The sequence below is a fragment of the Myotis myotis genome, unplaced genomic scaffold, assembly GCF_014108235.1.
Source record: "Myotis myotis isolate mMyoMyo1 unplaced genomic scaffold, mMyoMyo1.p scaffold_m19_p_2, whole genome shotgun sequence".
NCBI classification, from domain to species: Eukaryota; Metazoa; Chordata; class Mammalia; order Chiroptera; family Vespertilionidae; genus Myotis; species Myotis myotis.
The window spans coordinates 15,542,488-15,555,495 of NW_023416324.1; the positions used below are offsets into that span (position 1 = coordinate 15,542,488).

At 47.4% G+C, this 13,008-nt stretch overlaps 1 protein-coding gene across 6 annotated transcripts; it reads left to right on the plus strand.

The window, feature by feature from the left end:
* The first annotated feature begins 400 nt into the window (after positions 1-400).
* Positions 401-13,008, plus strand: PIGV (phosphatidylinositol glycan anchor biosynthesis class V). 6 transcript variants are annotated; one of them, XM_036350661.1, is made up of 6 exons: positions 554-1,244; positions 1,492-1,576; positions 4,253-4,386; positions 9,607-9,700; positions 10,328-10,728; positions 12,286-13,008. In XM_036350661.1, exons 3-6 carry the CDS (start codon positions 4,309-4,311, stop codon positions 12,565-12,567), a joined length of 855 nt encoding a protein of 284 aa, XP_036206554.1. In that variant the 5' UTR covers positions 554-1,244; positions 1,492-1,576; positions 4,253-4,308; the 3' UTR covers positions 12,568-13,008. The 6 variants fall into 6 exon arrangements, with proteins under 6 accessions (XP_036206556.1, XP_036206552.1, XP_036206554.1 ...); XM_036350659.1 differs by lacking the exon at positions 554-1,244 and adding an exon at positions 406-547 and having other exon boundaries at positions 9,607-10,728; XM_036350658.1 differs by having other exon boundaries at positions 9,607-10,728.

The following is a 13,008-nucleotide window of genomic DNA, read 5'->3' on the forward strand; positions in this document are numbered from 1 at the left end:
GAGCTGGACGAGTTGAAAGTCAAGGGGATCCCCCACGCTCTTCACACCCAAGACGCAGGGTGCCGCTCAGGCCACAGACACCCCAAGAAAGCGTGTCTTCCTATTCGGAGAACATCTCCTGTGCGCCGGGCCCCGTGCTGAGCTGGCGCCCCAGACAGCAGGGAAAGTGCGGCTCGGGCTTCTGTGAAGAGAGGCCGCGGGCAGCGCGACTCCGAGAGCCTTGCGCACACCGGGGACTCGATGTCGGCGGGATGGAACCGGGGCAAGAACCCCAACTCTGAGACAGCTGCCCGGGGACCAAGTGAAGGCGGGGGAGGGGGCCGAGGGCAGGGTAGTGCGGGGGGGGGGAGTCTCCAGGGGTCATGAGGGCGGGAAGGTGCCAGGCGGAGGGCGCAGTGCGGAGGGGCTCGGCCGCCCCCGCCCCGCAGGCCCGGAGTCATCATGGCCGCCGCGGAGGGGGCGGAGCAGCTCCGAGTCGGGCGGGGCCGCGGCCGGTGGAGCCAGTGCGCAGGCGCGGCCGTTCGGGTCCCCGGATGGAGGAGCTGAGGTTCGGACCCCGTCTGGGAGGTCGAGACGGGCAGATGCTGGGGACTCGGCGCCAGCGTGGGAGCCCGAACGTTCTTGGGGGAGGGAAGTTGTCAAACGGAGGCGGAGGGAAATGAGCGGAGGCCGCCGAGAAGCGGAAGCCCCGCCCCCCCGCCATCGCGGCCTCGGGGTGCCGCCTCTTCCTCTCCCGTCTCCCGCCCTCCCCTGCCTTCCGGCCCTGCGGCCGGGCCTTGCCCCGCCGACCCCCTCGAAACTATCCCCGGGCCCTTTGGGGAGAGGAGATGCCCGGTGACAGCTCGGGGCTGTGTCTGAAAGAAGCGGGCTAGACGCGGCTCGCGCCGGCCAGCGGGGCCTCTGGCCTTGAGGACCCTTGTTTCAGCGATTTCCCCACCCACAGGGGATGACAGTCTCCCCAGAGTCCAGGGCTGCCGTTCAGGCTTCCCTGCATTCTCAGATCCTCCCTGCCCTCAGCACACCCGTCGTCGGACAAGACCGGGCTGGGGTAGGGAGACCTGGGTTGTAATCCTGTGTTAGAAAGAGCGCATCCCCTTTGGCCGGTGTGAGGCCTGCTAGGAAGAGCATGAGGTTTCAGAATTTTAAAATGGACGAGAGAAAATGACGTTCTCTTCAAATACAGACTTGAGTGTGCCGCTTGACCCCAGTGAGCCTCAGTTTCCACATCTATAAAAATGGCGATGGTAATTATACTGGCCTCACAGGGTTTAATGAGATCTCTGATGCAAAAACTAGGGAGATTTTTTATTACTCACCTCAGGGGCCTATTTATCTCATGGGAAAATGGAGTACAACTAGTATAGCTTTGTGTCCTGACAGTTCAGAGAGAGTGATTTGGCAAAGGGGTTGTTGGGAATGAGGATGGCAATTAGCTGAGAGGGAGGACTCACTGGCTTTATTTTGTTTTTACTTGGTTTACCTGTAAATTAGGGCTACAAGTCTCCTGTGGTCGCTGGGGCTAGAGCTTGACTCTGGAGAGAGGAAGGAAGAATGGCAGCCTGGTGAAGAGGCAGAGGTGGGTTAAGTGCTTTTCTGTTCCTGACTTCTCTTCTGCATGTGGGTGGGAACTGAAGAAGGGCAGAAAGGGAAGGGTAGAGAACCAGTGACCGGGTGAGGTTTGGTGGTGCCTGTTTCTATGATTCCTCTTGATTCAGCAAGTCAAATGTTGGAAATGTTGGATAGATTCACAAACTGCCTCTTTGGGGTTTTCCGAAGCTTGCCTTTGAACTGAATTTTGATGAGCAAACCGGTGTGCTGTTGGTGGCCCCTCCCTTCCTCTTGGCTTCCTGGTGATGGAGTAAGCAGCAGGCGCCCCCTTGTGCTGAGGATAGGTACTGTTGCTATTGGCCAATCTTGCTTCCTTTATGGAGAAATTTTATTTTTCTACTAGAGGCCCAGTGCACGAAATTTGTGCACCGGAGGGAGGGTCCCCTCAGTCCGGGAGCCCTCGGGGGATGTCTGACTGACGGAGAGCAGGCCTGAGCCGGCAGTCGGATGTCCTTACTGTTGCAGTGGAGGCGGGAGAGGTTTGCTCGCCATCCGTGAGCCCGGCTCAGGGCTTCTGGCTGAGCGGTGCTCCCCCTGTGGGAGCACACTGACCACCAGGGTGCAGCTCCTGCATTGAGCGTCTTCCCCCTGGTGGTTACTGAGCATCATAGCAGCCAGTCGTTCTGCCCTTTGGTCGATTTGCATATTACCCTTTTATTATATAGGACTAGAGACCTGGTGCACAGATTCATGCACTGGTGGGGTCCCTCAGCCTGGCCTGCGCCCTCTCACAATCTGGGACCCCCTCAGGGGATGTCAGACTGCCATTTTTGGCCTGATCCCCACAGGCCAGGCCAAGGAACCCTACCAGTGGATGAATCTGTGCACCGGGCTTCTTTTATGCATATGAGGTCTTTAGTTAATCTCTTCCTGCCCTCTCCCCTACCCCCTTTCCTCTGAGATTCATCAGTCTGTTCCATGTTTCCATGCCTATGCATTGAGTGTCTGCCCCCTTGTGGTCAGTGTGCATCATAGCTACTGGTCCAACAGTCACTTAGGCTTTTAGATATATAGATGGCTTCTTGTGACTTTGTAGTCTTGCTCTTAACAGGAGTATGGTGAGAGGAATACTTTGAGCAGTGATTTTATACCCAGAGCCAATGAACTAGTAATGACACATCCTGTTCTTACCACTTACACTCAATCAGAACACAGGCTTAAAATAGTCTGTTTGTATGCTAGGCCCTGGGGATATAGTTGTGAACCCTTAAGGAAGACAAAGCCCCTGCCCTCCCAGGCAACTTACTTAAGCAATAGCACTAAGACCACATGTCAGAGTACAATGAGAACACATAGTTTAGTGAAGGTCAGACAAGAATTTCAGACAAGTGATACCTAAAGGCTTGGTAGGTATTAGCCAGATCAGAGAAGAAAGAAAAATATTCCAGCCCTCCCTGTTAATTTCTCAATTTTATTTATTTATTTTTTTTTTTAGGGATAGAACCCTGACATACATCAGGAACTCAGTGGATGTTTGTGGGGTGGAACTGGGGCAAGAACACCAAATCAGGGAGTTATATCTGATGTTCTTGCCCTTCTTTCTGATTTCCCAGACTGGTTTTGTAAGAGCCATTGCTACTTCTTTTAGCCCAAGAGACTGTGTGGTGTGTTGTTTTTTGTTTTTTGTTTTTTTAATAATAAAAAGCCTTGAAGTGCATTCCTTGCCTCAAAATGGCTTTACAGTTGTTTATATGTTACTGCCATTCCAACAAAGAAATGCGAAATACATTTTCTCTGTCTCTAGTAGTCAACTCTGTCTTCCCCCTAAGTTTGTTTTAGCAATGTAAGCTGGTTTAAGTCCTGCCGAGTGGTGGTTTTCTTTTCCTTCTCCACTTAATTTAACAGACCAGCTGAACACACATCAGAGAGCTAAGCTGAAGTGTGTAGTCATTATGGTCTTTCCAGTTCAGTTCTATGCCCCATTTTGGGGACTCTGGTTTGGGACCTAGTTTATTATTCTGGGCAAGAGGAAAAGGGCACACACCAAATAACACCAACCACAATATAGATGTAGTAGTACTTCTTCACACTTTAGTCCATTTCACCGTCATGACAGTTTTGTGAGATGGGCAAAATAATCTGATCTCATTGTATACATAAAGAACTGAGGTTCAGAAGGACTAAATGAGAACTTGTGAGTGACAGAGCCAGGGCCTGAACTTAGGTCTTTAGTTCCTGCATACTGGAGGGCGGGGGGGAGGGCGTACGCAACAAGCTTTTTAAAGATTTGCTGAGACACTTTAACCAGTGAGCCAAACAAAGGCCGGGAATGAGTGCGAGGCAACCAATCGATGTGTCTCTTTCACATCTATGTTTCTCCATTTCTTTCCCTCCTCCTCTCTCTTAAAAAAAAAAATCAATGGAAAACATATCCTTGGGTGAGGATTAACAAAAAAAAAAAGATTTGCTGTGAATTTAGCTTTCCGATTTCATGCCTATATGTGTGGAATTTTCCCAACAAGAATATAGTGCTTCAGAGTGACACCAAATGACATCTGCCTTCAAGATGCTTTTCCCTCATTTGGGAAGTTAAGTGGTTAAATTTGCCTAGTAATGCTGAAGGGGGAGGGTCCTGTGGAGAATGCTTTCAGGAATTTACTTTCAGCCCATGTGTGACATTTCCTTCTTGGGTTTTGGAGTTTAGAAACCTGAGGGAGCTCAGTCCTGGCAGCAACACCCCTGAATTCCTGTGGTGAGAGGATGTGGCCCCTGGACCCATCCCGGAAAGAGGTGCTGAGGTTTGCGGTCAGCTGCCGGGTCCTGACTCTGGTGCTACAGGTCAGTCTCTGATCTTTTGTCCTGAACATGCCGTTGCCACATGACTGGGCTAGACACTAAGAATAGTCCTCATCTTCTTTCCACCTCCGAGGTGTGCCCCCCCCCCCCAGGTGGTTGGAACCATAGACACTTAGGCTTCATAGCTGGAAAATGGGCAAGACTCTTAGGAATGGTCTTTAATCCCTTGTTTTACACATGAACAGCAGAGGCCCAGAAGGTTTAAAGAACTTCCCTAAAGTCATTACGCTGCTGTCAAAAAAGAAGGAATTCTTTTTTTTTTTTTTAAATAGTCGTGTTCTTTTTATTTATTTATTTATTTATTTGGTTTTTTACAGAGAGGAAGGGAGAGGGATAGAGAGTTAGAAACATCGATGAGAGAGACACATCGATCAGCTGCCTCCTGCACACTCCCCACTGGGGATGTGCCCGCAACCAAGGTACATGCCCTTGACCGGAATCAAACCCGGGACCCTTCAGTCTGCAGGCCGATGCTCTATCCACTGAGCCAAACTGGTCAGGGCAAGAAGGAATTCTTACCATTTGCAACAGCATGGATGGAACTGGAGAGCATTATGCTAAGTGAAATAAGCTAGTCAGTGAAAGAAAAATACCTCATGATTTCACTCATTTGTGGAATATAAAGAACATTATAAACTGATGAACAAAAATAGATACAGAGGCAAAGCAGCATCGAACAGACTGTCAAACTACAGCGGGAAGGCTGGGGAGGGTTGGGGGTGGGGGTAAGAGAGCAACCAAAGGACTTGTATGCATGCATATAAGCATAACCAATGGACGCAAGACACTGGACGGGGGGCGGGAAGGGCATGTGCTGGGTGGTAGGGGAGGCTGGGGAAAAGTCAATGGGGAAAAAAGGAGACATATGTACTACTATTTGTAATACTTTAAACAATAAGATTTTTAAAAAGAAAAGAGAAGGGCCAGAATCAGAACCCAGGTTTCCTAACTCCTGAGCCAGCGGTCTTTCCAACGGGCCATGATGTTCTGTAACCAGAGATGACATCAGGGTGTGACACCTCAAAGCATTAGCCTGGATCCCCTACGCAGGAGACTGAGCACTGTGTCAGTCAGCTGAATGGGAAAGAGGTGGCAATGTCCTGAGACCATCTGTGTGTATTTGTTTAGTCAGTAGAGCAGTGGTTCTCAACCTTGGCTGCACATTAGAATCACCTGGGAATCTTTTTAAAATCCTGATTTCTGGGCCTTATCCTCCGGAAATTCTGGTTCTTTGTTATGGGGTGGGGCCACAACATTAGTAACAAAGAAACAGAATTTCCGGAGGATGAGGCCCAGAAATCAGGATTTTAAAAAGATTCCCAGGTGATTCTAATGTGCAGCCAAGGTTGAGAGCCGCTGCAGTGTCTCCTGCTCTTCTCCCAGGTGTCTCCCCTTGCTGCCTCACCCACACACAGCCCTCAGAATCCATTCACTATTGCAAAACTCCCTTTCTCCTCCAAGGCTGTCCTTATACATATTTTAATTAAACTTCATGTATGTATGAGTTAAATGCAGTGCCTAGCACAATGCCCAATGTTTAGTAGGTCCTTAGTACGTGTTGGTAAATGTAGTCAACATTCTAGGTATGTTGTTTTATTAGCATAATTATGTGTATCTTTTATCATAAGCTTTATTCTCTCTAAGGCTCATAGCTGGTTCCTTTGTGGAAATCCCCTTTTCTCTTTTCTCCCTTACTATAGGAGGCATAGCAGGCTCTGCTGGCTCCCAAGTTTAGTTAAAAGTGTCTTCAACATGGAGACTAAAGCTGTTTTCACTATTTGAAGTGGCCTGATTACCAAAGAAACTGACCAAAAAGAGAAAGAGCCTTAAAAATGGGGTTGTACTGTGGTGCCAGGCTGGAGAAACTAACTCAGTGATAGCTTGGAACCAGTATCAGCTGAGTGATTGGCAGAGCCAAGGGAGCAGTACTATGAATCGGCATCTGGGATAGGAAACCAGTACAGCTGGGTTCTAATTCAGTTGATTTGGAAACAGGATGTTTTGTAGACTGTTCACTCAATCACCAAAAGTTTATTAAGTACCTACTCTGTTCCACGAACTGTGCTAGGTGGTAAGTATAAAAGTAATGGTGTCTTGCCTAACTGGTTTGGCTCAGTGGATAGAGCATCGGCCTGCGGACTCAAGGGTCCCAGGTTCGATTCCGGTCAAGGGCATGTACCTTGGTTGCGGGCACATCCCCAGTGGGGAGTGTGCAGGAGGCAGCTGATTGATGTTTCTCTCTCATCAATGTTTCTAACTCTCTATCCCTCTCCCTTCCTCTCTGTAAAAAATCAATAAAATATATATATATATTAAAAAAAAAGTAATGGTGTCTTTTCCCTTAAGTAACTCACAATCTAATCTGGCAAAAAGATATTTAACAATATGCTATTTTGTTATTTCTCCCAGTGCCAACCCTTCTAGTTTTAAAGGTAATGCCATCAGAATATATTGCCAGTTACTCTTCATTGTTGCTGTCACTGTGGTGTGTTTTTTTAAAATATATTTTTATTGATTTCAGAAAGGAAGGGAGAGGGAGAGATAGAAACATCAATAATGAGAGAGAATCATTGATCGGCTCCCTCCTGCACACCCCCCGCTGGGGATTGAGCCCACAACCCAGGCATGTGCCATTGACTGAATTGAAACTGGGACCTTTCAGTTTGCAGGCCGTGGCTCTATCCACTGAGCCAAACCAGCTATAGCTGTCATCTGTGTTAATGGCAGCTCATTCCTCCTCATTCCTTGAAAGTTTTAGCTTCTGATTCAGTTACTCTTTCCAGCACAACTGTTGATTTCTTGGTGGTTTGAATATTAATAAGGCTGATACACCTGACCATTATCTCTTATCATTTCAGCTCACTTTCTCTAGTATCCCAGCTCTAATGATTCTTTTAACCCTTCAGGATTTATAATCCATTGATCCTACCACTTTCCGCTGACTCTCACCAACCTCAAGCCTTCAGCTCCACTTTTTACCTAGCTTGGATTCCATGCTCCATCATGCATACACACACAGCTCACTTACGCCCTTCTCCCTATGTCCAACCTTGGTTAAATTCAGTTCTCTGTCATTCCATGCTTGCATCTGCCCAGAGTAAAACACACAACTGTAGTAACTAGTTTCCTTTTATTCAATATCATTAATCCAATTGAGTCTTTAATACTACCTGGCAATGTTAGTGTATTTCTCTTGTCCATGCACCCACCCCACCTCCATTTTTGGCACATTCGAATCACTGGGGAGAGTTTTAAAAAAACTCAATGCCCAGGCTGTAACCCATAACAGTTAAATCATTAACTCTGGAGAAGGAACCCAGGCATTGGTATTTCTAAAACTACCTGGGTGATTCCTTGTTTTGAGAACTGAGATTATAGATGACATATTTTACATGTGTTAGTCTTTAATCAAGTCTGTAATGTCTTTTCCCCAAATTGCTTTTCTGAGTAAAAAATAGAAGCAACCAGAAGAGACTTTTTTTTTTTAAATATATTTTTATTGATTTCAGAGAGGAAGGGAGAGGAAGAGAAAGATAGAAACACCAATGATGAGAGAGAATCATGGATCGGCTGCCTCCTGCACGCCGCCTACTGGGGATCGAGCCCACAACCCTGGCATGTGCCCTTGACTGGAATCAAACCCGGGACCCTTCAGTCCACAGGCTGATGCTCTATCCACTGAGCCAAACCAGCTAGGGCCAGAAGCGACCTTCTGCATGCTCACACCACATCCATCAGCGTACCTACATCTTCACCTCTGTGCCTTCACTGTGGAAGGCTGGGTGAGCTGTCTGTCTTGCTCTCCAAGGCTGGCTCTCCACCTATGCAGCAGATTCCATCCCCTGTCGCCTGCTCCAGCGGTTCTCCATTCTCTTTCTTGTGTACTCGTTTCCTTTCCACGGATTTATTCCCACTGGGAAACACTTATCTCCCACCTTAAATATATATTTTTTTTTATTGATTTCAGAGAGGAAGGGAGAGGGAAAGATAGAAACATCAATGATGAGAGAGAATCATTGATCAGCTGCCTCCTGCATGCCCCCTGCTGGGAATTGAACCCATAACCTGGACATGTGACCTGACTGGGAATTGAACTGTGACCTCAACCACAGAGCCACACCAGCTGGGCTATCTCCCACCTTAAAAAAAAAGATTTATCTTTACCCAAATTGTCATTCTCCTATTACCCCATTTCTCTGCTTGCCTTTACAGCAAACCTCCTCCAAATAATTGTCTTATGCACTATCTCCCTCTTCCCTTCGCTGTTGAACCCAGTCTAGGCAATCTTCTCTTTCCTCCACCCCACTGAAATAGCTCTTCTCAAAGTCACCAGTGACCTTCACATTGCTAAATCTAGTGATCAGTTTTCAGTCCCCATCTTACTTGACTTATTGGTAGCACTTAACAGAACTGATCACTCCCTTGCTTCACTTGGATCTAAGACACCATACTCGCCTGTTTTTCCCCTACCTCACTGACTGTTTCTTCTTTTTTTGTGTGATTTTGAAAGCACATTTATTAAAGCTGGGGACAGTTAAACAAGGAAGGGCTTAGAATAGAAGAAGCAACTTTTCTATCCTAGGCAGGGCTGCTTAGCTCTCTAGACATGTTATAGAAAAGAAATGAGTCTAGCGGAACTGCTTTGGCTCACTGAGAAATCAGAGAAAAGGGGACACTGGAAACAATGAGGGTTAGCCCAGGACGAGCTGCCCGCTGCCCATTGCTCCCCTGGTTGCAAGTCTCCTGGGGTCCCCTAGAGTTTAGGAGATCCATGCCTGAAAGGGAAGAAGGGAAAGGAAAAGCTGCAGGGGTGCTCTCGGAGGAGGAGTGTGCCTGACTGTTCTTCATCTTCACTGCTGGATCCTCACCCCCTTTCAAGTCACTAAATGTTGATGGGAACAGGGCCCAGTCTGCGGAGCTCTATCTGTATGTCCTAGTGCTCGCATTCAGTCCCATACCTTTAAATACTGCCCATTACTTATGCCTCCCAAATTTATATCTCTAGCCCTGATCATTCTTCTGACCTTCAGACTTATATATCTCACTGCCTCATTGACCTCTGCACTGGAATGTCCAACTCAAATTTAAACAGTCCAAAACTGACTGATTCCCCCCAAACAAATCTGTTCTTAATTTTATTAAATAGTAATTATTTTCTTCTAGTTGTTCAACCAAACTCCTGGTTCTTCTTCATCCCCACAGGCTCTCTTCAATGCCTTCATTCCAGATCACCATGCAGAAGCCTTCTCTCCTCCTCGCCTTGCCCCCTCGGGCTCTGTGGACCAACTCGTGGAAGGTCTTCTGGGTGGCCTGTCTCACTGGGATGCTGAACACTTTCTGTTCATTGCTGAGCATGGCTACCTGTATGAGCACAACTTTGCCTTCTTCCCTGGTTTCCCCCTGGCCCTGTTGGTGGGGACTGAATTGCTGAGACCCCTGCAGGGGTTACTGAGCCTACGGAGTTGCCTATTAATCTCAGTAGCATTGCTCAATTCCTTGTTCTCTATCCTGGCTGCAGTTGCACTTCACGACCTGGGCTGTCTGGTTTTGCACTGTCCCCGCCAGGCCTTTTACGGAGCACTGCTTTTCTGCCTCAGCCCTGCCAATGTCTTCCTGGCTGCTGGTTACTCAGAAGCTTTGTTTGCCCTCCTGACATTCACCGCCATGGGGCAGCTGGAAAGGGGCCGAAGCTGGACTAGTGGACTCCTCTTTGCCCTTGCTACTGGTGTACGCTCCAACGGGCTGGTCAGCATTGGCTTCCTTGTACATTCTCAGTGCCAAGGCTTTTTCTCTTCTCTCCTGGTGCTGAATCCTCTGAGACAGCTCTTGAAGCTGATGGGCTCTGTGTTCCTGTCTGTGCTCACACTTGGTCTTCCCTTTGCCCTCTTTCAGTATTATGCCTACACCCAGTTCTGTCTGCCAGGCTCAGCCCGCTCCATCCCTAAGCCCTTGGTGCAGTTAGCTGTGGACAAGGGCTACCGGATTGCAGAGGGAAATGAACCACCTTGGTGCTCCTGGGAACTTCCGCTAATATACAGCTATATCCAGGATGTCTACTGGAATGTTGGCTTTTTGAGATACTATGAGCTTAAGCAGGTGCCCAATTTTCTGCTGGCTGCACCAGTGGCTATACTGGTTACCTGGGGAACGTGGACATATGTGACCACCCACCCGTGGCTCTGCCTTACACTTGGGATGCGAAGGAACAAGAGCGATGAGACTCTAGAGAAGCCTGATCCTGGATTCCTCAGTCCTCGGGTGTTTGTGTACCTGGTTCACGCTGCAGCGCTGCTGCTATTTGGCAGTTTGTGCATGCACGTTCAGGTGAGGTGGATTCCTGGCTGGGAAAAGGATGTGAATACAGACAGAATCCCTGGACCAGGAATGGGGAAGACGACTAACTTCTCCCATTTGAGTGAACTGTGCCTAGTTTGTTTAGTCAACAACTATGTGAGGGCTTTATTTGTGCTAGACCCTGGGTCAGACCACAGAAGATGGAACATGAGTAAGATAAGATTGCTGCCCTAATGCGTCTCATGGTAGAAATGGGAGATAGACATTGAACAGGTAAAATTATAGGACAGTGGGATGGGAGAGAATTTGCTGTTTTGAGATAAAGTATTGTTGGAAGCACAGAGGAACAAAATAGCTGACTGAAGGAGGGTGTCATATTTAGGCCAGGTCATAAAGAATACGAAGAAATTCCATTTAAGAAGCAAAGGAAGGGTGTGTGCAAATATATGAGAATTGTAAGAAGACCTGATTTGACTGAGATAGAGGAATGGACACAGAGAATACCTCTGGGACCTTCCCCTAATACACAGTTATACCCAGAATGTCAACTTGATAGTTGGCTCTCTGAGATACTCAGCGGGTGCTCAGTTTTCAGAGGAGACATCTTGTGCAATGTTTGGGGTGGTGGTGTAATATAAAGGGATGGAAAGGTTTGATCATTAATTCCATCTTTTGTTGTTGTTGTTAATCCTCACTCAAGGATATTTTTCCATTGATTTTTAGAGAGAGTGGAAGGGAGAGGGAGAGACAGAGAAACATCGATGTGAGAGAGACATATTGCTTGGTTGCCTCCAGCATGTACCCCCACCAGGGCCGGGGAACCTGCAACCAAGGTACGTGCCCTTGACTGGAATCGAACCCGGGACGCTTCAGTCTGTGGGCTGATGCTCCATCTACTGAGCCAAAATGGCTAAGGCAATTTCATCTTTTTTGTTTCTGGCTGTGGCTCCAGTTTCATCTTAACTCTGAGGAGGTCTTTTTGTCTCCATACTGTCTCTCCTTAGCAGTTTCAGGCACACATGGGCTGTTTGTAAAGTTCTCTGCACTGTGTGAATAAGAGGCATAGGGGAAACAGAAAATAGCATTCTGTGTTTGTAGCTGGATTCGCTAGTAGAGGGAATGCCAGCAAAGGTTAGCATTTCCAGGTAGGTGAGGGAGGCCATTTGGCTCTGAACTCCCCTAGAAGGGAGAATGTTAAACCATAGTATCGTCTGCTCCCTTTCCCTCTGCTTTGTATCCCCCTGGGATGAGGGAACCACCTTACATTCCCAAAGCCCCACATCACAACCTAGAGTTTAGAGTCCAAGCCCTAGGGTATAATTGGACCCCGCAAAGGGATTTTTTATTGATTAACTCATCATTGTGGTAATTAGTCTAGCTATTTTTATTTGTAACATTGAGGTCACTGGCTGATATGCACAGCTTTATAAGGCATATCCTAAGCTATACTAAATTTTATGTCCAGCGTAATACATTTCCAGTCATGGGATTATAGTTCACCCAGCAGCAGGCAAGCCCCAGGCTGGTCCAATTTGAGGCAGTGACATTCCAATAAATGTGTGGGTTTCCCCCTATTATGATTTCCAGGTTCTCACCAGGTTTTTGGGTTCCTCCACTCCTATTGTGTACTGGTTTCCAGCTTACTTGCTTCAGCATCAAGAGCCACTGCTGAGATCTCTAGAGACTGTGCCTTGGAAGCCTCTTGCAGAAGACTCCCCACCAGGACAAAAGGTCCCCAGAAACTCTATCATGGGACTTTTGTACAACTGGAAAACCTGTTCTCGAGTCACACGATGCATTCTAGGCTACTTCCTGACTTACTGGCTCCTGGGACTACTCCTGCATTGCAACTTCCTGCCTTGGACATGACCTGGAGTCTCAGGGGACAGACTTGAAGCCAACTTAACCAGGAATCTGAAAGTACAAATATATAAAAACACTGCCTGCACTGCCTTGGGATCCTTGCTCTGTCCATTAGAACCTCTCTCTCTATTTGAAGGTTGGTTAGGAGTGGGAACGGTATGAGCCACTGGAGATCCCCTATGGTCCTGGCTATGGAAAATTTTAGAATAGTAACTATTTTTACAGAAAGTGAAAAAATCATATTCCACTTCTGAAGTATACCTGGATCTGTCTCTTCAACCAAGCACAGCAGAGATCGTTTTAAACTTACCACTGACCCACATGTAATTTTGTTGTTGTTAATCCTCACCCGAGGATATTTTCCATAATATATATTATTGATTTCAGAGAGGAAGGGAGAGGGAGAAAGAGATAGAAACATCAATGATGAGAGAGAACCATTGATTG